The sequence below is a fragment of the Cygnus atratus genome, chromosome 1 (assembly GCF_013377495.2).
Source record: "Cygnus atratus isolate AKBS03 ecotype Queensland, Australia chromosome 1, CAtr_DNAZoo_HiC_assembly, whole genome shotgun sequence".
Classification (NCBI taxonomy): domain Eukaryota; kingdom Metazoa; phylum Chordata; class Aves; order Anseriformes; family Anatidae; genus Cygnus; species Cygnus atratus.
The window spans coordinates 173983464-174006093 of NC_066362.1; the positions used below are offsets into that span (position 1 = coordinate 173983464).

General features: G+C 33.0%; 1 protein-coding gene across 4 annotated transcripts in view; it reads right to left on the reverse strand.

The window, feature by feature from the left end:
• PCDH17 (protocadherin 17) overlaps positions 1–22630 on the reverse strand; it is a 92194-nt gene that overhangs the window by 39866 nt on the left and 29698 nt on the right. For 3 of the 4 annotated variants that reach the window (XM_050715868.1, XM_035553420.2, XM_050715863.1), the window contains exons 3-4: positions 21633–21691; positions 21316–21488 (exon numbers count right to left, since the gene is read on the reverse strand). In XM_050715868.1, the coding sequence (XP_050571825.1) occupies positions 21316–21488; positions 21633–21691 (232 nt within the window). Of the gene's footprint in view, positions 1–19010; positions 19337–21315; positions 21489–21632; positions 21692–22630 lie in introns of those variants that run through there. The other variant, XM_050715873.1, reaches the window with a different exon arrangement.

A 22630-nucleotide genomic window follows, 5' to 3' on the forward strand; every position in this document is an offset into this window, starting at 1 on the left:
CAGGATGAATATATCCAAATGATTTGGATTGCTAGTTCTCACAGATTGTGATAAGAGACATCTGGAAATGTGATTAAGGGGTAGGTAAGATCTGAATCCAATGGAATTTAGCATACCGTACTTACCAAAATGAATGTGCTGTATATTTCTTTGTCTTTTCACTAAAAATATGACTTTAATATTTTTGACATCCTCATGCGTTTTACAAGGAAATAGGAGTCTTTTTTTTTCTTTTTTCTTTTTTTTTTTTCCTTTCATATGTTGCTAGTGTCAATTTTTATTTATTATTCCCTGAAATTCACTCACCTTGCACACTATTCTTACAAAATAGCTGGAAGAGCTATTTTTCCTGTATAGGAAAAGTGGCAGGGTATGCTTGAAGAGTTACACATCTGGCAGTCACCACGGAGAAAAAAAAAACATATAATGCTAATTCTCAGCATGCATCAGGGTGGAATTGAAGCTCAGCTGAACAAATTTGCAGGTATCCTTGTCTAACTTTGAGTCGTTCAGCCTGACAGTGCAGTGTACCATAGCTTTACATTCAGACCTTTTCTGTTCTTTTGGGTAAGGAAAACCTGAATACAGGGCTCATGGCTTTGCTTGTGATTCTGTGAGTTTGTGATTCTATAAATTTCAGTTTTTACTTTAACAACTATTTAGAACAGAAATTGATAGAAGTTTGCTTTTCCTAAGGTTCCACATGAAGAATTTAAAATAAATATATATTGGAATTGAAGGTAAAATCTCACAGATTAGCCTAGACTGCCATCCTTCTCTAAGAAGTTGTGAATCTGTGGAGCTCAAATGTCGATTCCTTCTTTACAGATTCTTTGGTCAGATCTGAGTAAGCAAATTAGAAGTGTCATAGCATTAAAGTTGCATAGCATGAATACCTCGAATACTGTGTTCATCTCTGGGGCCCCCAGGACAAGAAGGACATGGAAGTATTAGGACAAGTACAGAGGAGGTCCATGAAGATGATTGAGGGGCTGGAGCACCTCTCCTATGAAGACAGGCTGAGGAAGTTGAGATTTTTCAGCCTGAGAAGAGAAAGCTTCAGGAAGACCTTATAGCAGCCTTCCAGTACATGAAGGGGGCCTACAGGAAAGCTGGGGAGGGACTATTTGTCAGGGAGTGTAGGGTCTATACCATTTAACTACTGTACCTATAGCATCTGTATGGCTGGAATCTGTATACCCGGCATACCTTTGGTCTAAACCAGTTATTCTGACAAGCATTTTTAAGCAAGATTCAGAAGTTAGCATAGACAAAAATCAGAGATTTGTGATAACTCTGACAAGTGGAATTTCCTTCTTGGATATTACTTTTTACCTTAATGAAAATTCTGAGTGAAAAACACAGTAATTACAAAAGAACATGACTTTTCTGCATTTCAGGGTAAAAGAGACTGAAAGTGTTTATGTGACCAGATCATAACAGTTGGTTTTGGGGACTTAGAACCATTGTAGTCAGAGACTCCATAGTCTCTTTCTACAAAGGTAAGCTTTGAGGGACCTGAGCAACCGTGAATATGGATACACTGACAACATGCTTCTTTTGTATCTTCTGATTCTCCCTGTATCAGATACAGCTGTGAAGTTGCAGAAAACTCCAAAAAGCTGTGGCAGCCCAGTTAGGACCCATGGTGAGAATGGATCCCACAGCAGAGATTTTTAAAGCAGGGCATCTGGTGGAGAAACAACCTTAACATATTGCTTTGATGAAACATCTCTAAGGTACACCACTGAACATCAGAGCGTGTAAGTTCATACATATCTGATTACAAAGGAAAGTAAGCAAAGGAAAGTGATGCAAGCAAGGGAGGAAACACTCTGGCAAATTAATCCTTATCAATTAAATGGGTGAATTTAAAGAAGATTTAATGTGGATGTTCTTATTCTTTTATTCTTATTTTTAGTCCTATTCAGAAATAAAATGCTCCTGATTCAGTTTAGTCTAGTTGACTTTCGAATTGATTTAAGCTTAGTCAAATTGGCTGTATTTTAAACACAAATGAAGATATCTATACAGAGATTTAGAGTGATTTAACTAATCCACCTGTAATGCTAATTTGGACAAATTTTCACAGCTGCGCCAATGTAGAAAAAGACAAAAACATTAAGACATGCATTAGAATGGGAAAAACAGTGATAACATTAAACAGTGAAAATAATAAACTGATGTGTATATTCCTGAGTGGAATTCTGCAACAATGACTCATGAAAGAGCTCTAAAAATATCTTTCCAAGAGTAAGGGAAGTCAAAATGACAACAGTGCAAGGAACAGGCCTAAAATAAGCATTCAATATGTTGTGTAACAAAGTAACAATTCAAACATCAGAAAAATGTTGTCTTTGATATGCATCATAATAATGCATATACAAAGCAAAATCGATGTTGCTACTATGTGTATTTGTTATTGTTATTTAACAAAACACCCATGAAGTGTGAGAATAAAAATCTGAAGGAACAGAAAATACAAAATAGTGGCAAAGACTGAAGGCTAGCAATATGATGTAATTTGATGTCATTTGTTTGTTGTTTTTGTGTGTTTGTTTGTTTTCCAGAAAAAAAAAAAAAAAAGCAAGTAAAATATTTTTACTTGAACCTTATAACTCAGAATGACAACGAAGTCTCTTTCGTTAAAAAAAAAAAAAAAAAACACTATGAAGAGACGGACTTGAGTCAATTGAATCATAAGTGAAAGGTAAAATTCAACATGAAAATGAAACAGATATGGATCTCTATAATTGACTTGGTATACATGTGGTTTTCCTTTTGCTATCTTTCTGTCATAGACACAGACTTACGTACATTTTTGGGGTTGAAAATTGATTTAGATAAGTGGACGGTAGTTAGTGACCAAGAAAATGTTTATAATGGATGGAACGTATTCAAGAGGGATAGGAATTAAGTAAGCCAGCACAGTAAAAATAAAATACAATGCTGGCAACCTTTAAAAGTGTTGTGAAAGAGGCTTTTTGTTATAATTTTTTGTTTGTTTGTTTCTTTCTTTCTTTTGTTAAAAACAAGTCACATGCACAGAAAAACACGCAATCTTAGGTGATTTGTCATCTACAGTAAACTCCCAATTTATACTCAAAAAGGAAGAAGGGTTAGAATAAAAGTTTACCATATTTGGGCAAAAAATAGCAAAGAACTCCAACAAATAAAATCCTAATTGAACAGAACACATAAAGGTTTGTAACCAGACCAAATATTTACTTGATTCTATACAAATTTTAGTTTTTGTTGTTGTTGTTGTTGTTTTGTTTGTTTGTTTAAAAAAAAAAAAAAAAGAATAAAAGAATTGCAGCAGCTGGTTCTAAGTGAGGAATCTGATGTAACAGATATTTCACAGAGGAAGTGGAAAGAAAATACCCAGCGGAACCCGGAGTAATTATAGTGCCAAGATACAAATTACATAGGAATGATGAAGTACATTGCACTTAAAGCAGCTAGTCAAAGAGTTCACAAGAGGATAAACATTGCTTGTGTGATTTAGTTTTTAGCATTCAACAGGCTGGGCTGAAAATATAATTATCTACATGCTACACTGTACTGCTGGCCATAAAGCACTCAAATTCAATATCATTGTAGAAAAGATAAAGGCAAGAAATTGACTACAGTAACATTTAACTTCAAAAATGGGAATTACCTGAACATGACAAAGCTTTTTAGAAGGAAGTTGAAAAAGACAACTAAAAGACTAAATGCTAGCAGATAGCATAACAGACTGCTTAGAGGTACTATATTAGGAGTTCAGAGTAACTGTATACCACTTATCAAAAACACTAAATGGATAGAAAAATAACCAGCATGTGAGACAGCAGCATAATGGAGGCTATTAAAAGTAAAAAAATACCCTTTAAAAAAGCGGGAATCGTGCAAATTAGGAAGAGAAAAATGCATAAAGTCAAACTAATAAAATGTTACAATATTTTAGGGAAGGACGGAAAAGATTCTGAAGACAATTTATTCATGACATAACAAGTATTACATAGAAGTTTTACCCCCCCCCCAAAAAAAAAAAAAAAAGATAAAGGAAAGCATGCCAGAGAATTATTTAATTGGTGAGGCTGACATATATCAGCATATATGAAAGCAACATTGAAAGAAAGGTCACAAGCAACACCTCCCTTCCAAAAAAAAAAAAAAAAAAAGCTTTATTTTTTGACTTTAGACTGAAGGGAGTTTAGAAAGGTTCCCAAAATGCAGTTATTATGGAATAGAAATGAGTCATAAAAACATAAAAACTGCCTGCAACTGAAAGATTAATACTCTAAGTTTTAGAGAAAATGGGTAAAATTACTCCCAACAAATGAGAAGACCAGATGGAACCCAAATATGAAATTGGAGTATTGTAACACTACCACTTAAATTAACTTTGGTGCCAAACAAATGTAACATGGCAAATGTGAGTAGTAAAATCTGAGAGTGGTTGTGAAGAGCTGCAAATAGCTGTCATGGTATCATATAACTATAATAAAATGACACATGAGACTCAGTGTCAACACATGCAGGTAACGTACATGACGAAAAACAGTAGCAACTGTCTATATGCAAACTGTGAACTCTAACACAGATTTTAGTATTATTCTGGACAGTTAAATGAAGATGTCAGGTCATGCAGAGATCAGTTAGGATAGGAAACAATCTTGGAAAAGGAGTAGAGATTTAAACACAAAACATTGTTCTGTTTAAATCCGCAGCTGCTGTGTCTAGACTCCTATATGTGTTTCTGCTCATGCCACATTAAAAAGTATATAATAAAACCAAAAAGATAAAAAAGGGTAGCAAAGATGATTAAAGTTATGAAAAGGCTTTCATAAAATAAGGTTTTAAATAAGTTTAATGAGTTTAAAAAAGGTAAGATTTTTCTTTTAGCTTGGAGAAAACACAACAAAGTGACAATATGAAAAGATTTGTAATTTGTGATTGTCACTAAGAAACCTAATAGGAAACAACTATTTACTATTTCTCCTAATGCAAGAGCACTGTCAAAAATTATCAGATGGAAGCTTCAGTCAACGAAATTGTGTTTGTACGCACACCTAAGTAACTTGTGAGTGACATTGGTAGTAGGGTGACTGTTGGACCAGATGATCTTGAAGGTCTTTTCCATCCTTAATGATTCTAGGAGATTATTACACAAGCCATTATGGATGTGAAGGGTCCACAGTGCAATTTTTTTCTTCCAAATTCTTGGAAGAAAAATCCATCCAAGTATAATGCAAATTTTTAATTTTTTTTTTTCATTTTCATTGATTCTCTTCTATAGAACTTTAAATAAAGAAAAGTGTAGTCAACCTAAAGTCTTTGTTTAATTGCTGGAGAATGATAGGAAATTCCACAAGGTGACTTAGATGTTACGTCTAGGTGGATGATTGAGTTACCTGCAGCTGTTATAAATGAAGTATATAAACATATACAACTGCCCTAGGCTGGATGATGAGTATTAATTTGTTAGCTGACAGAAAATCCCACATCTCAAGCCTTACTAGACAGTTATATTCATATCTTTTTAAATTCCTGCAGATGTATATCTTATGTATTAAAGAAAATGTTTAAATCAGTCTGGTATTTGCTGAATCAGTGCTTACGCTGCATCTTCCTAGCAATTTTTATTACTCTTGCTTTCATGTCCATTACTCTGAATGTCAGGGAGCTATTTTTTAAGTACTAGATTAGTTCAGTTTAATAAAATATATTGAAATATTCGTACACCCCAAAAAATTAAATGAATTCTTTATTAAGATTTTTTTTTTCATAAAATCAAATATATATGTACCTAACTGCATGACTAGTCCAGACGAAATGCATTTTAATGGGGGTAGAATTTCACAGTGGATTCCACTATACTGATATGAAACAAAAGACAGATGGGATCAGGATTATGAGAAGTCACAGAAAGCATACGTGATTTTTATATGTATCATGGAAGAAAAAATCAAATAACCAATGGAAAATTTAGCCCCCCTTTCAGTACTTTTTTAGTATGATCATTATTATTACAAAATTAGTGTTCTAAGCTGAATTTCTGTTTCAAAACCTCATCTGTTTTATTCCTGAAAGCATAATACTTAACTATGCTTATATAATATTTAATTCTCACATTTATTAAGATGAAGCTTTCTGATGATTTTCTATGAAATGAAGATTAAAAAAAAAGAAAAAAAAACTTAGTCAACTTTCAAATTTGCCAAAAATACAGTTCAATCTTTATCTGTGTGAACCTTGTAAGAAAGAACAATATGTTCACTATTAATAACGTTGATAATGAAGAGCATCTTGTCAGAATCTATGTTGTGAAGTATTACTGGCAAAACTGTGTCATCTGGAAGTGTGGGGGTAAAAAAAAAAGACAACCCCAGTTCACACAGCTATTTGGCAGAAAGCGCTGTCATGTATGTAGCCATATCACTATATATTTAGCTTAGTTTATCTCTTTTGGGAACAGGGTGTAGAAAGGTTAGTAGAAGTCCTTTTTGTGCCAACATGTGCTACATCTCCAGTAGATGGCTTTGGCAGTAGAGTTGAGATAAGAGTGGCAAGTGTTCTCCTGCAGATAAACTTCACCTTGCCACCAATAATGGTGCGCACTGCAGTGGCTGTGATACAACAGGATAGACCCCAATTATCTTAAGTAAATCTTTACTTAGATCAAATAAGATTGCTACTGTATGTTTATGAAATGCCAGTTGATGCTTAAATGTATTTGCCAGGGATTAACAGCTATTCCAGAATCCGTTGCTCTTTAATGAACATGCAAGAACTGCTTTAGACATAAGAAGAAGTTAAGTTTGATAAGATCACAAATTACTTCAATTCGCCAAGTGATAAAAATTTACTGAAGATTAACACTATGTAAGATAAAGATAACTAATATAGAGGTTAATCCTTAAATTAATATGTTTTTATTCATCCTTTAGTATTTAATTAACATAAATTATAATAGCTCAGGAAGTCAGATAAATTTATTTTAATTTTAAGTACAGGTCTGTGTAAACTAAGACCATCCTCTTCCTTTTCTGCGAGTCATTTCAGTAAAGTATTTTGGCACATAGGGATTTTTAGAAGCCAAAGTACAGGTTGATCTCAGAGTCTAATTTTAAATCTCTAACATGCTAGGCTTTATTGCTTCTGGCACCAGGAATTTGGCCATAAGAATTCATGAGGAAAAAAAATAGATGAATATTTAACTAAAACATCAAAAGCTATGAACCTTACACAGTCACTCAGCTTTGTGAGTGAAGAAACTGCTCCCAGCTACACATATATGGAAGAGAGAACAAAAGCTGTGCAAACAGAAATCATATTTCTCAAATGAAAGAGATTCAACACCTCCACATCATAATTTGATGAAATAGGAAAGATTTGTTGAACAAGTTAATATCATTAACTTATCATTAAAAAAAAAAAAAGTCTAGAAAAAAAAAAAAGAAAAAAAAGGGGTGTGTCTAGAACCATTAACACCTGCAGCACAAATAAGAGACATAGACATAGACACCAAAAAGGTTGGGATAAGCAATGGCCAGTGTGTAAAAAGCTGTTTCCTGAATAAACACTAACTGCAATTCATCTTTCATAACTTTAGACATCAGCAAATATTGAACTATATCTGAGTTAGTCACCTTTTACTGACAGTGGAAAGAAATGAACATTTTGAAGGCATGATTCATGTAAAATAGGTCAAATGAATCATGCTCTAAAAGTGCCTATTTCTCGCTTCGTTAATTCTAAAGAGTTTGTCAACTAATTATATATATATAAACAAGGTATCTCAGATGTAGGTAAGACAGTAGGTGAAATGATAAGATTCCTAAGAAGTTGTGGTCTGTTCTCTCCTTCAAAAGTGTTGAAAATGTAGAGGTTAGTGATGTTAAGCTTTTTTTTTTTTTTTTTTTAAATACTTTGAGATCCAGGTTTTCCACTTCCTTTGTACTTATGGAGGACTAAATATCTAGGAGAACTCTGAGTCTTAGTTTTTGGAAAGGTAAAATTCACTGTAAATAAAGATAACAAACCAGCATTCCCTGAACTTAGTTAAGATTATAAAGTGTAATTTTTGTTGTCTTGAACTTAAACAATTTTCTACTTTTGTTATATTTACCAGAGTAATCTGTTCCCAAATCATGACAGCAAACTGAACTTTAGTGAAAGCACTAAATTCATAAATAAAATATCCATATTTTGAGAAAGTATTTTATTTTTGTTCAGCTACAAATGACATCATTCAGCAAAAGAATGCTGATACCTGACATTGGATGGGAAAGAAAAAATGTAATGTTTAGTTGATTTGTAAGACTAAATAAATATTATACTGTGTTTGTCCAAAATAGGCAAGGTGGTACAACCCTACTGACTTTGATGAACCTCCACTATGCAGCAGCAAGTACCTGTCTAATACGGAATACATTATTTCAGTTTAGTATTATTTAGTTGCAGCTAATCTTCAGGAAAAATAAAAATGTTGATCACTTTTTGCAGAGAATTAGTAAATTCAACAAAAGCACATTATCTCCAAGAGTTGAGCAGTTCCTCGTTTCTTCATAAATCTGTGTTTTGATTACTTTTTTTTTTCCTCATTACATTATCTTCCCACACCTTAAGCTTCTAAGCTATTTTTTTTCTTCTTCCTGTAAATCTTTCTGTCTATCCATACTTGTGCATGTCACAAAAATGAATCAAGTTTACAATGAAGAAAGCAGCTGTACAGTACTCATCTTTCAAGCATGCTAGTAGAAATACAAGAATCTTTTTATAATAAACAATAAGCCATTTATTGTTGTCATGTACACGTGAAAAGACTAAGAAATTTATTAAATTTACAATAGTCTGAAGTTCTACTGTCTTAAAGAATTTAAAGAAAAGTTTAGGCTTTAAGTAGTAAAGATATATGTATATATTTAAGCTTTAAATAGTAGAGCTTATTTTGTCTTGTTTAACCTCTCTAAGTAACTCCTGAAATCACTTTCAAATATTAATGAATTAGCAATGGGTTAGCATTTCTAAAGCTCACAGAGAAGATGGGTTCCAAATTCTTATTGATTATCTAACCTGTTTTTGAAAGACTACTATTGTGTCAAAATTCTATCAATGTAAACACATCTGCCGTTCTCCAGATACTGAGGAAAAAATGTGAATGTGCACAAAATAAAATAAAATAAAACATAAAAATACAAATGAAGGAATAAAAATGAAATATTAATAATAAAGAATGGATACATAAATATTTGAATGCAATACAAATATGGATATTATCAATAATTCCATACAAATAAAAGGTATCTGTAGGTGAAGTTCACCATTTTTATAACTATATATCAATAACATGCCTTAAATATCTCATGGGATTTTATTTCCACAATAAAAGCATGAAGACATTCAATTTAAAGATATTTATTTCAGAATTTCCCACTACTTAAACGCTGTTCTTACCCTGAAATACCCATATAATGAGAGCTGAAATAGTTTTACCGGATTCTTTGTAGTTTCTGATACTTCTATTCAAATACATTATTATTATTTCAGGGTTTGGAAGGTGTAATAAATGTTAAATATAAGTGCCCTGAATTAATATAATACTGCTTGCTTTAGAGACAGTTGGAAGCTGTAATATATTTTACCACTCATGATGATGTGTATTTTCCAGTGTAATTCCATCCAAATAAAAGTTTTGAGAATATCCTTATTTGTTTACTATAAGCCTGAATGCCAAAGGGGAGAAAAAGAATCTAATTATATGATAATCCCAGTGATTAAGGGATATGCAGCATCAACTTTACATGATCTTTATTATTTTAAATTTTATGGTCATATTCATTAGTGTGCTTTATGGTACTCTGGAGAAGCAAAAAGCAGTCACAGTATACTGACAAGCTAAACTGGGTTTATAGTTGTCCTGAAAGCAGTGTGGTCTGGAGTGGCTGGAGTTTACAGTATAGTTCTTTCTCCATCCCTCTTTGCTCTACCAGCTTCCCCATTCCTATGCACCCTGGGTAACCACCTGGTATTACTTGGTTATAACACTTTGACTTGAGAAAAGAAAGTATTACCTGACCTAACCCAGGGTCATATTCAGCTTGGTGTATTTTATGACTTGGAAACAAATTTAACAAATATTTTAAACAAATTCTTTTAATGTGTTTTGTTGGTGGTTTATTATTATTGTTATTATTATTTGCTTTTGAGCAAATACCAAGCATACAAAAGATATCAGATTGAAAATTTGACAGGAATTGATTTCATAAATTATTTTGCAGTCTTTGTTGTGGAGAAATTATTAGTCCTTATTAAGAGTGTCCACCCAAAAATGATACATTTTTAGGATGCAATTGGCTACACTAAATGTAAAAAAAATATTTTCTATTGTAAGTACAATATTCCTATAAAAGAGGAATGTGAATTACTATAAAAGAGGATTGTGAAGCTGGTATTTTCTGAAATTATTATGAAGGTGCAGCATTAATTTTATGTACCTCAGGGGGAATTAAAAAACAACAACAACAACAACAGAACTATTACCTCTAAGGAAATAACCTATTATATAGAGGAATATAAGTAATATATAGAGGAAATATATAGAAGAAATAACCTCTATTACCTATAAGGAAAGGCAAATTAAGATAATGTACACACCTACATTATCTTTGTGTGAACTTTGCTTGCAACAGCAATCTCATAGACAAGTGATAGACTGCTCAAATCAAACTACGTAACCTTGTACCTCTACTATCTGTTCAGATAGTAGAAAAGAAATCACATGCTAAAACTAATAACAGCGCATAAAGTTTGGGATTATTCATATTCATCTGTGCACACAGACCAAGTAGACGCTTCCCTTGGCCATGCAGATTACAGACCAATGACATAAATCTTTTAACAATATTGAAACAGACACAATTCCACTTGTCTTTCTGTTGTTCTTGGTCTTTACTTGGGGCTTTTAAGGTTTGGACTGTGTAACTAACTAGAGATCATGTCCAATGGGCAACTGAAATTACACTTAATTTAAGAACTGCATTTATTTGTTCAAGCAAAGATTGGTTCACATAATAAAATTCTGTATGTTCAGATGGTAAAGTTTAAGCCAAAACTTAAAAAAAGTTGATAGAATACCCTATAAAAATCAAAATTGTACATCCCGATAATATTTAAATAGATACTACAATTACATTGCAATATATATGTTTATATAAATATGTTAAATATGTCTGTATACACATGCATATGTGCATTATATGTGCAGTACTATACATTAGCAACTATATATTTAAAAGCTTTGGTTTTTGAAATACCTATAGTATATTTTGGATTGTTTGCTTTTACTTCAGAAATGTACTTTCTCAGAACAAGATTTCTGATGAAATTAATTAAAATAATTTGCAAATTAATAAAATTAATTTGCAAAATAATCTCATATTTGCAGTCTTAAAAAAGCCCAAACTTTTAAAGCTTTCAATTTTCTATATTTTTAAGATACAGGTTTAGTTTAAAAAAAAAATCAGGATCATCAGTTAATAATATCTTTTTTGTGCACATGTGTACATATATTAAAAACACATATTACATATACATCAGAGGAACTATTAAAAGATGAAGGATTTTTTGACATTTACTCACATGTCTATCCCTATTGATTTATATGAGACAATTTGTGTATATAAAACTAGAAAAAAATATGGTCCTAAATTAAAAAAAAAAAAGTACATCTTAAGTAAATTTTTTTTTTCTGTGTCACATTATGACTTGGTTATACTGGTCATATGCTCCTCTCCATTTCATGCTGCAAAGGGGAGCAAATGGAATTAAATACAGCTTGGCATGCAGTACAGGGGCAGCCATGGAACAGTACTTTTTAGTACCACACAGGCAATACCAGCTACATATACATTAGAGATGAAACACAAAAAAGGGCATGTCACCTTCAGGAAGGGGTAGTAGTCAGGGAACATCTGTTATACATGCACTGTTCCCTGTAGAAAGAACTGAAACATGATGAAATATGCATCAAAAGTTCCCTATGCGCTGAGGTACATTAAGTCCCTTTCAAACCATATGAAGCCCACTTGGGGAAGGGAGGTTATTTGAGTGTGGCAGCTGGAATAGAAGAAAGCAGCAGCAGGGAATGGAAACCAGCTGTTATGCCATTCTGGATATAAGGATGGGCAGTAGGCACACAGAGGCTGACACAATGCATGTGTATATCACTGATGTACAGAGAGTAGACAAAGTTGCACTGAGTAGTAATAAGCTAATCATGTTGCAGCTCTGTGTCTGAGCAAAGTCCTCATTAAATGCTAAGTGCTATTACAGTATATCAGGGATTCTTGTTGTGAAGCACTGCACAGTCCACATTCCCTGCAGTTCTCTCATGTGGTGGTATCTTCCCATAAAAGAAGATGTTCACAGACAAAAGGGTATAGAACAGGCCAGTGTAAATGTTCCCTTTCAGTACATTTTACTCAGGACTAGACAGTGCATCTCACCCTTGCATTTAATTATGGCATCATATAAAGCAGGGCTAAAGTGGATCCTCTGGCCCTCAGTAGGTTGAAATAAATCTGGGTTATCACTAAAAAATTTAACATGTTTTAGAAACCACTATGCAGAGGGATTCTTTAACTTATATGGATAGCCAGCTTCAGTGCATAAATATCTTTATAGCAAAGTTTTCCCTCATATTTAACCTAAACAGTTCTCCCAGCAAACTACAAATTAGTTAATTAATTAAATAAATAAAATTACCACCCTATTTATGACAACATTTTATACACATTAAGAGTTTTATTATGTTTCCATTCAGTCTTTGTTCATTTAAACAAATAAAAACTCTAAACAAAAACCAGTTCTTCCAGACTTCACCCATGGGCCATGTTTTGTAAACCATTGTTTTATGCTGTTATTCTAACCCCTCTATTTATTTTGAATTTGTCCAGATCTTCCTTAAAAATGTCCCCACAAACTGAGTACAAAGGCTGTGTCACTAAATAGCATGTGCTGGAACTCTGGACTAAATTAAGTTATACCATTTCTCTCCCTCTGGAAACCTGGACATAGCAGAAAAGTAGTATGTACACAACAAAAAAGGCCAGCAAAAGGACAGACTGGATTGTTGTATATAGAAATTACAAGATATTCTTTGCTCCAGAAAAACAAAATTCAATTAATGTTATTCTAACTGAAGTATCACTAAACGGAATAATTAATTCCTGTCTTTTATTTAAGATGCTTCTGTTGATATGTTTTCCTCAGCTGGACATAAAACTGTTGATAACCAAAATCCAAATTCAGGTTTCCAACTAATAGGCATTAGCTGTGGAGTAACTCCATCTGCAGAATATTCCTTCAATTTGGTAACAAGAATGTTGCTGGAATGTGCAACGGGATTGTGTGAAAACCTGAGTAATATCATTTTTTTATCATATCTGTATTTTTGTTGACTCTTTAACAGGAGATACAATCATACAATAATGATATAAAATTAGAAAGAGAGGACAGGATATATATAATTTACTTTTTATATAACTGAATAAATATATGCACATATATATTTAAATTAGAATTAATTAATTAGCTCAATTAAAAGAAAACAGACTAAGAAGTAGAAATGGACTCCCTAGTCCAGTTAAAATAGTTTGTGTGATATTAAGTGTCTATTCGATACATTAATATATGCCCTAAAATTTTCATTAACAAAAGTAAGCATATCCAGTTATGTTCCAATGAAATGCATAAAACCTGAAACAATGAAAACTATCAATTTTTTGATTTCCGTGTTTCAAAAGCTGTTGATGTTTCTATGCTCCTACTTTCCTACTTTCAATTTATAAAAAGAATCTGAAAATAAAAAATGTTAGCTCAAGATAATGATTTTGACATAGAAGGGCTTCATTTTACTGAGAATGAAAAATCCTTCACTTGCTCTTCTATTGGGAATAAAGCAAAAAGATAATTTATGGATTCTAAGACTTCCAAGAACAAACTGCAGTACAATAAGTGAGCTCAGCCACAGGAAAGGCAGTGTCAAAATAGAGAGTACAGAAAGGAAGTGATGAGATTTAGACTAGTGACAGGGGAGGAATATTCTGTTTTGTTGCCTTAAAAATAAAGCATGAAGAAATAAGCACCATCAGTTACAGCACCCCAATGTTAAAATTTACACCTACATCTCAGACATGAGACTCATGGTAACAGACTTTTGATCTTGAAGTGCATGATATGCATTAATTTGCAAATAAGCTCATCAAAGAAATCTCTTCTGAAATGTATTAACGATTCAGTTGGTACAGTTTCAGCCTTTTAACATGTTAGTAATAATGTATCTAAATTGATTTGTTTGTGAAGTTTCCAGTGAAATCAAGATACAGGGCAAAAATACAGACCACTGAATTAATCTGTAATTATAAAAATAAGTAGAAACAATAGGGGGACAATAAAATTACTTGGAAAATGTAGCATGACACATCAAATGGTGCAAAGATCACGATGTGCTGAACTATTATAGTCCTTTTTTTGTGTGTGTCTCAGTGATATGTTTTGTGTGTGTACAGATGCAGAAAGTTCTTTCTGTATGTATTGAAAGTCAGTTATAGAAATTTCCGCCCTAATCTATGGCTAAGTACATTAATTAAATGTGGTGTATGCTCTTCACAAAACTTCACTGCTACTACATGATAATAATCTGCAAGATGATGAAACACGTCTGATTAAAAACCTGGTTTGGCACAACTCAACTCCAGTTGAAAAGTAGGATAATAGGCAATAACAGGCGGAAATAATAGGCTAAGATACCCTGATGCAAAGTGTATTCACTGTCACTTCAGCTGCCAGAATGTTTGCACTGCTTTTCTGTTTTGTAACAATGAAGGCAGCTAAGTAAGTAGTCAAGGTATTAAGCTAATCCATCTGTTCTCCATTAGGTTGCCACTTCATATCCTTTTCTGATTTCTGCTAGGACAAGCACCTGCTCCATCAGACTTCTCTTTCCTCACCTGGATAGCCTTGCTTGAACTCAAGAGCTGCTCATATGAGGAGAACCCACCATGGAGAGAAGCTATGCATGGGAACACTCTCATTTCTAATGAGGAAGCATCAAACAAACTGGGCTCTGCTTCTAAACACATCTGGCTATCACTCAAACCGATGTTAAAAGTGCCACTCATGAACCTAGACTCAATATCAAAATAACTGACAGGTAAAAAGTGAAAGTGAATTCTCTGGTAGAGAATTAGATTCTCTGGTAGAATTAAATTCTCTGGTAGAGAATTAGGTCTAAAAATAAAACTTAAGAAGATATCCAACATAAGAGCAACAGAGGGGAAAAATAATAATAATAATAAAAGAACTTTAATACTATGAGTAAATACGTTTGTAGATAAAGGACTTTGTCTTTATTTTTCCCAAATCCATCATATAATTTGCTCAAGAGATAATGCAGCAACAGATATGTCACAGGTACTGGGATACTTAGATTCAAAGGGGAAATAGTATTCTGGTCACTCAAAAAATGGCATTACAGAACATTTGCATAGCCTTGCTCAGCTTATCTAAGCAAGTCTTGCAAAGACCTAGGTCAGCTTTAAATTACTATTAGAGATTAAGGCACTAATAATATCTGAAATTTTCCTGAGTACTCCTCTAACTAAAAAAGTGAAAAATATTAATTTAAAATTTAGATACCAATGCAAAGACTTCACAAGAAGGATGAGACCATAATAATGTTGTTAATTTTCTTAAATTCAGAAGTATTGTTTACTTGACCAATGTTATCACAGCAGAAAAGTAGGAAAGTGCTGACAGTTTAAATGTCATAATGATTTTTCTTTTTTTCAGTGCGCTGGAGGGGTCGTCTAGATAATGTAAATATTGCCTTATTCTTCATAAAAGTCTATAATTCTACAAAATTTTTCAGTCAAATTAAAAGTCCCACTATTAGAATGAGGCACAAATCAAATATCTACAGTGCGTTGATGACAAACTTGGTCAAGAAAACAGTTGCAAAGAAGTCTTCCTCCATAATAAGCTACAGAATAGATAAGTTAGTCTTTGGCCTGTCTTAGTCTTCACCCAAGATCACACATGTGCTTGCATAAAGCAGGGAAGCTGAACAAACAAGTGAGAGAAATTACATAGAAAAGAACAAATGAATGGGGAAAAACATCATTTTGTGTGGGCTCCACCTAACTGTTTCCAGACTTACAGCTCTAGAAACAGGTATTACTAAGTCATATTAAATAAAAGGTGAGACTCTCAATACAAATAAGTTGCTATTGTAGTTTGCCTGGAAAACACTTAATCAGATGAAAGTGAAGAAAGGATATTGTGTTCAAGCCCTGACATAAAACAGCAAGGTAGTGTCTTACCTGAGATTATTAGGGGTAACTGAGTTGGAAGGGACAATAGTCCTGGACATAAAGACTCCTAGGTGACATCAGAACAAGTGGTGCAGTCTGACAGCTGTTCACATTCTAAGTACAGAGAGAATGTGATACGAGATATTCTGTCCAGAAGAAAAAACACTACTGTGAGGAAGTAATGCTGAACAAAATATCTCACAGGTTGTGTCAGCTCTGGGGGCACTCCCAGCCTCAGTCAGTTTCTCCGCATAGTCTTTCACTAGCTCTGAGAACTTGGTAAAGAAATATTTCTCTAGTCTTCTTTTCCATTACCTCATTAAATTGATGTACTCATAAAAGAACTCATCATCCCCAATGGCACAGAAAGAATTGATGATTATGTCAGACAGCAGAAATTTGATTGTTGAACTTTCTGCACTTATCAGTCTAGACTAATTCTCATTTAGTTAAACAGAATGAATATTAGTTATCCTAAGACTAAAGAATTATAACAAGAAAATCAATGAATATTTCAGAAAAAAAAATTGCTAAAAAATAATGCAGGATACCAGATTTCAGAGACCTTTTTTTTTTTTTTTTTTTTTTTTTTTTTTTTTTTTTAGAAATTGAGAATATAAATGCACAAATTAATTGAGTTCTGTTCCATGAACAGGTTCAGTGGACATACTCAAGTTGACAGTATTCATAAATATTCTAAAACACTGATTAGACTGTTGCATGCAGGGCTGCATCAGTTGTAATGCTTGTAATGCGTGTGTTGTTTTGTTGTGACAACAGAAAAAGAAAATTATATTTTTGAGTGATATTTAATCTCTCACTTTTTTTTTTTTCCCTGAAGATTAACTCCAACCCTTTTATCCTAGTCATGTATGTCTTAGATTAAAAGCGTACTGTCCTACAGAGAAACCCGATAAGCAACACCGTTTCTAGAGGAGTCTCTGACTCCAACGCTGAAGCTTTCTTTCAGTCTTTCTCCATGGAGATGTCTCTGGTTTTCCTTTATTCTCGTGATTGTGCTACTGTTAAATAGGTAACTGCACATGCAGAAATACCCCCTCTACGGGATGCAGGTGTGAACGGCAAGCAAATGTTCTGAAAGCAGGATGTGATGCACAGTGATAAAGCAAAAAACAAAAACCAAAGCTGCTGAATTCAAATATATGTTAAAGAAGGAAAACAGAAGGGGAAGAAAAAAGAGAGAGGTAAAAAAGGTAAAAGAGGTAAAAGAGAAAAAAGGTAAGGAAAAAAATTATAAGCAACTGCAAGAAACCTCCACATCTCTATAGTTTCATATCAGTAAAATTATCATTATCAGATAAACATATTCAGGTTTTACTAAGAAAAGTATAAAATGCACATTTTTTTCTGATGTACTGCATCCCTGTAGATATCACATTATAATTTTCAGCTTTGGATATCTTTTCAAGGAATACAGATTATTGCTGCTATACACAAACGACAGCAAAGAAAAATATTATTCTGTTAGTTAATCATCAGATGTGAATAATATATAATACATCAGGTGGAACAGGAATTTTTATATAACAGACATGTTCAAAACTAATAATTCTTGTAAGATTTATAAGTAGGGTGATCTCAAACTGTCTGAATTCGTGGTGGGTTTTAAAGTCTCAGAAAGAAAACAGAAATAAAGAAAAAAAGAGGTAAACAAGACAGACTTGTCTAAAACTATTCTACTGAAAAAGTAACAGACACAACAAGGTGCTCAGTAAGACAGCTGAATCAGCATAAGTAAGCTGATCAGAAACAGGTATTTTTATGCGGAAAATTGCTTGGAATTTACAGGGGGGAAAAGATACATAATTGAAATAACTAAAAGGAGGCATACTTATTTCAACACAAGACTAACTGTCCCAATAACATTTAAAGGGTTGCCCTCCCCACACACACACACCTCCCCACCCTCCACCCCTTTCTTTCCATTAAGGCCAAGTGACGAGCTTCCAGAAGCATTTCATAATGATAGCTAATTGGTGATCTTTCTCGTTTGTGTTAATGTTTATAATCACCATTAGACAAAACTTGCTATTTAGAAATATTTTCCTTGAAATCAAATATTTTAATAGCAAAGTTTTTGAGGCTTTACACTGCTTTCACTATTTTAATGAAAATCATAAAATGAGTTTGCCTCCCATTGCATACCAAAATCAGATGTAATTTATACATATTATTTTTTCATATACTGTCTTATTTCTCCATTACTGATTTTCAAGCTGCCTAAGCTAGATTTGCTCTGACTTGTAGTTAAAATACTAGTACTTTTAAGACTCTTATTACTGCCCTGGGTGGAACTGGAATCATGACAATAGTGACAACTACATACAGAAGATGTAACTTCTCAAACTCAAACTTAACTCACTTGTTAAATTAGGAATCTGAAATCTAGATCCTGAGTTGATTGTTAAGACTGTTTATTTTTTAAAAATGTCACAGTTTTAACAGAAGTTAAACTATTTTAGATATCTTTAAATTACAATAATAAAGCCTGAAACTTTGCTACAAAACAGTGAATTCCCATCCGTCAGCACAACCCAGAAAGATGACAGAACCACCACTTCTGATACTGCTTCAGGTGCTACTATATAAAATTGTTTCTAGCAAGCTGTCCATCTCCTTTTCCTAGGAAACATTTTTTCTCTAAAGAAAATGCCATCTTTTTTCTACCCACAAACATTATTTCTCACCCTCTGTCAACATGGCAAATGGATAGGATAGGATAGGATAGGATAGGATAATGACTAGAAAAAGCAATTTTGTTCATTATCTTTCAAAAGAGAGAAGTTACATTGGAGTAAAAGCCCTAATCATACTATGCTCAATGACAAGCAATCATTGATTTCATTGAAAAAAACACATTGCACCACATTTATTACTATAATGATCTGTAACCCCATAAGGTTCTCACTGCATGTTCAGTTTTCATAAAATGCCAATGACTTCATTACCTGACACTTGAGATGGAAGAGTTCATACAAGCAAACAAATGGATGTCATTAGCATTTTTAATTATATTTGGGAAAAAGAAAAAAAAAAAGGAAATAAAAAGTTAGTTTATCTCTCCATGCTCATACTTTTTCTCAGTACAAAAAATCACATAAACGCTTGCTGCTGCAACTCAGTGGCTGACAGTACTTAACATTCATAGTTCAGTATACGTTTAATGAGAATGTGAGAAATTAATATAAGCCACCGGTATGAGATGTTTCTTGATAAATGGGACTGCTTGTATAGATATAATGATAAGTGCAAACCTCCATATAACTCTTTGTGTTATAATGAAAATAAATAATAGGAGTGGTTGGCTTAATATGCTGACTAGTGCTCTTATATTTTGAGCAGTATTAGGCTTTATGCTGTTGGACAAACTGCAGTAAAAATTGAACTCTAGCTATACAGTACTTAAAAAAAAAAGTACTTTTTTATAATTTATGGTAAATTATTTTCCTAATTAAACTTTTTGGATTTTAGGACTTCATGCTTTCATTGCTCTACTTTATTACTTTATAGATAGATACTCAGGGAGATACAAAACTGAGAAATTTAGATACACATTCAAACAGCTTCTTAAACTACAAAAAAAAAAAAAGTCTAGTATTGTATCTTTATACATATCAATGTCCAATTATAAGCAGAGTTGTTGTGGCAAAAGGTCAGGAAAAAATAATCTTTCTGGCATTTATTACCTGGAAAATAAGGTCATATGTGAGGTTAACCCTCTAGTACATACAGAATAAATTATACTGCAGTATTCTAAATACACAGCAAAAACTATGTTGCAATCTCTACATAACCAAAAAAAAAAAAAGTTGAACATATATTCCTGATGATTGTACAACAGATCAGACCAGGCTAGTGACAAAAAATCTAGTTCCAACTAATCAACAATTAATAAAAAGCTTATAATGTATTTCTGCTTAATTATAAATGTAGCTTCTCATTAAGGCTGACTTATTTAATCATCTGTTAACTGTCTTTAACACTGAATCATCTTCCACACAAGCTAAACTAAAGCAAATATATAAAACATTTCAAAATAATTCAGTGGTGCACTTCCTTATTGCTTATAGGTTACGAAGGAAATTGCACAAACACACACTGCTGGAGTGGTCAGATTGTCTGATGCTTAAAAAAAAAAAAAAAAAAAAAAAAAAAGTCTTTCTTTTGAAATAGAAGACCTTATGGTTAGATAATACATATCTCTAAGGAAACTTTAACTGGGCACTGTTTGAAGAAATAAATATGCTTATTTGTCAGAATGAAGGTTTGCAGAGATCATTGTCATTGTCCTAAAATATGTTATTTTAGCTGTTTCACAGACACTCATCTTTGATAACTTCCTAGAAAATGAATGAAATTATACTAAAAATCATATTAGTTTAGTATTTGACAGTTCTCATGTTACTATTAATTGTGAAATCAACATTACAAATAGGAAAATTACATCCATGAAATGAAACACCTTCTGATCCATTTTTACTGTTGTCTGATATCCCAAGTCTCTTTCCTTTTCCTCTTCTCCAAACTACATGTGGAATGTAAATGACTGTCATTCTTTTATCTGTTGCAGTCATGTCTAGTTTGAGTTTTCAAATCACGCTTTGGCTGAAGAACAGTACATAATATATCACAGGAAATGCCAATGGAGATAAAGTATATTCTAATCATTTTAGAAAAGTACCTTTTTTTTTTTTTTAAATCTGCTTTGGATTTACAAAAAAAAAAAAAAAAAGAGGATACTTGTGGTTTCATTTCATGTTCATTCTGAAAGATATTGAATGTCTTTGCTCTGGGCTATCTACAAGATTTAGTGTTTTCTCTGATAGTATTATCAGAGGGCTATTTCACCCTGATACACTGCAATTGCAATGCTAATAGGTTTATAATGATGGCTTAAACTTTACGCTCTGTAAGCATTGGAGACTTCACTCACCTTGTTCAAGTGGTTGGCTTTTAGTTGAAGTAGTTTTCATCTTGAGTGCCTCCCTAACAGACATGTCACAGCAGGAGCCTTTGTTAGTGTCTTGGTCACTGTCAGCCTGATCACTGTCCCCATGCCCGCTGTCCCTCAAGCTGGCTCTTTCTGGATCCTTGAACGTGGAGCTACTGAAATACATATTTAAAAAGAGAGAGAGAAAGAGAGAGAGAGAGTTGTATTTACTTGTTCTAAGTTGAATTGTACTCTCTGGCAAAGCAATTTTGACAAGAATGCAAATGGGGAAGCCGAGAAAGTTATTTAATAGGCCTTACCTTTGAACAAACTGCTGCCTGCTGCCCATGTAATTGGGCTCTGCGGGAAAATTGTCTGTCTGCGAAAGAGAAGGAAAAAAATACGTATAGTTGTACACTGGACAAATCTCCTGCAGAGCAACAAGATTTCCTAGAGGAGAAATGATTAATAATTCAAAAATTCCCTTAATCTTCAGATTTGTACATTTTAATTAAATTGGAAAATGCTGGCATGTAATTATGTGCTCAGAACAATTAAATGATTCCGGTCCACAAATTACCTGCTAAAGTAAACAATGAAGCTCCAAAAAGTGGCATTCTCTGTTAGCAACCTGACAGATGACACTGTTTATGTTTTTTCATTAGTTAGATATTAAGACTGATGGTTATTGAAAATGAGAGAAAAAAATTACTTTTGCATATTACAAAAGTGAATTATTCAGTAATACTAATTTTTAAGCATAATTACATCATTTACAGGGATTCTGAAGCCCTTACTACTGTAATGTAGTTTAATATATTACTATATAATTTGTGAATCACCAAAATAAATAAATAAATAAATAAAAATCAAGACTATTTGTGGTTATTTGGCTGTTTGTTGTTGTTTTTAATTCTACTGGAAAAGTGCAAGTATGAAAATATTTGGATTTTCTCTCTTTAACTGTCATCAGTATTAATAGCTACATCTGAATAATGAGAACCACACATGCAAACAAGAACATTAAATGATTGTTGTAGACAAGTGGTTTTAAAAAAAGAAGATACTTTCATCAACTCTGTCATAAGTATATTTTTAGCAGCATGAGCTAAGTAACTGTAGAAGCAGAAGTATTTACAGCATCCAGACCGACATGGAGTCCTGCCAAAGGGAACTGAATTCCCCTTGTATCATCAGCTGAAGTTCTTTGGGAGAGAGACTGAATCTTTCACAAAACCCCATATACTGTAGATTCACACACGTCACTTCATCTTGCAGCTGACCTAGTGACAGAGCTTCTATTGTTTTCCGCATCACT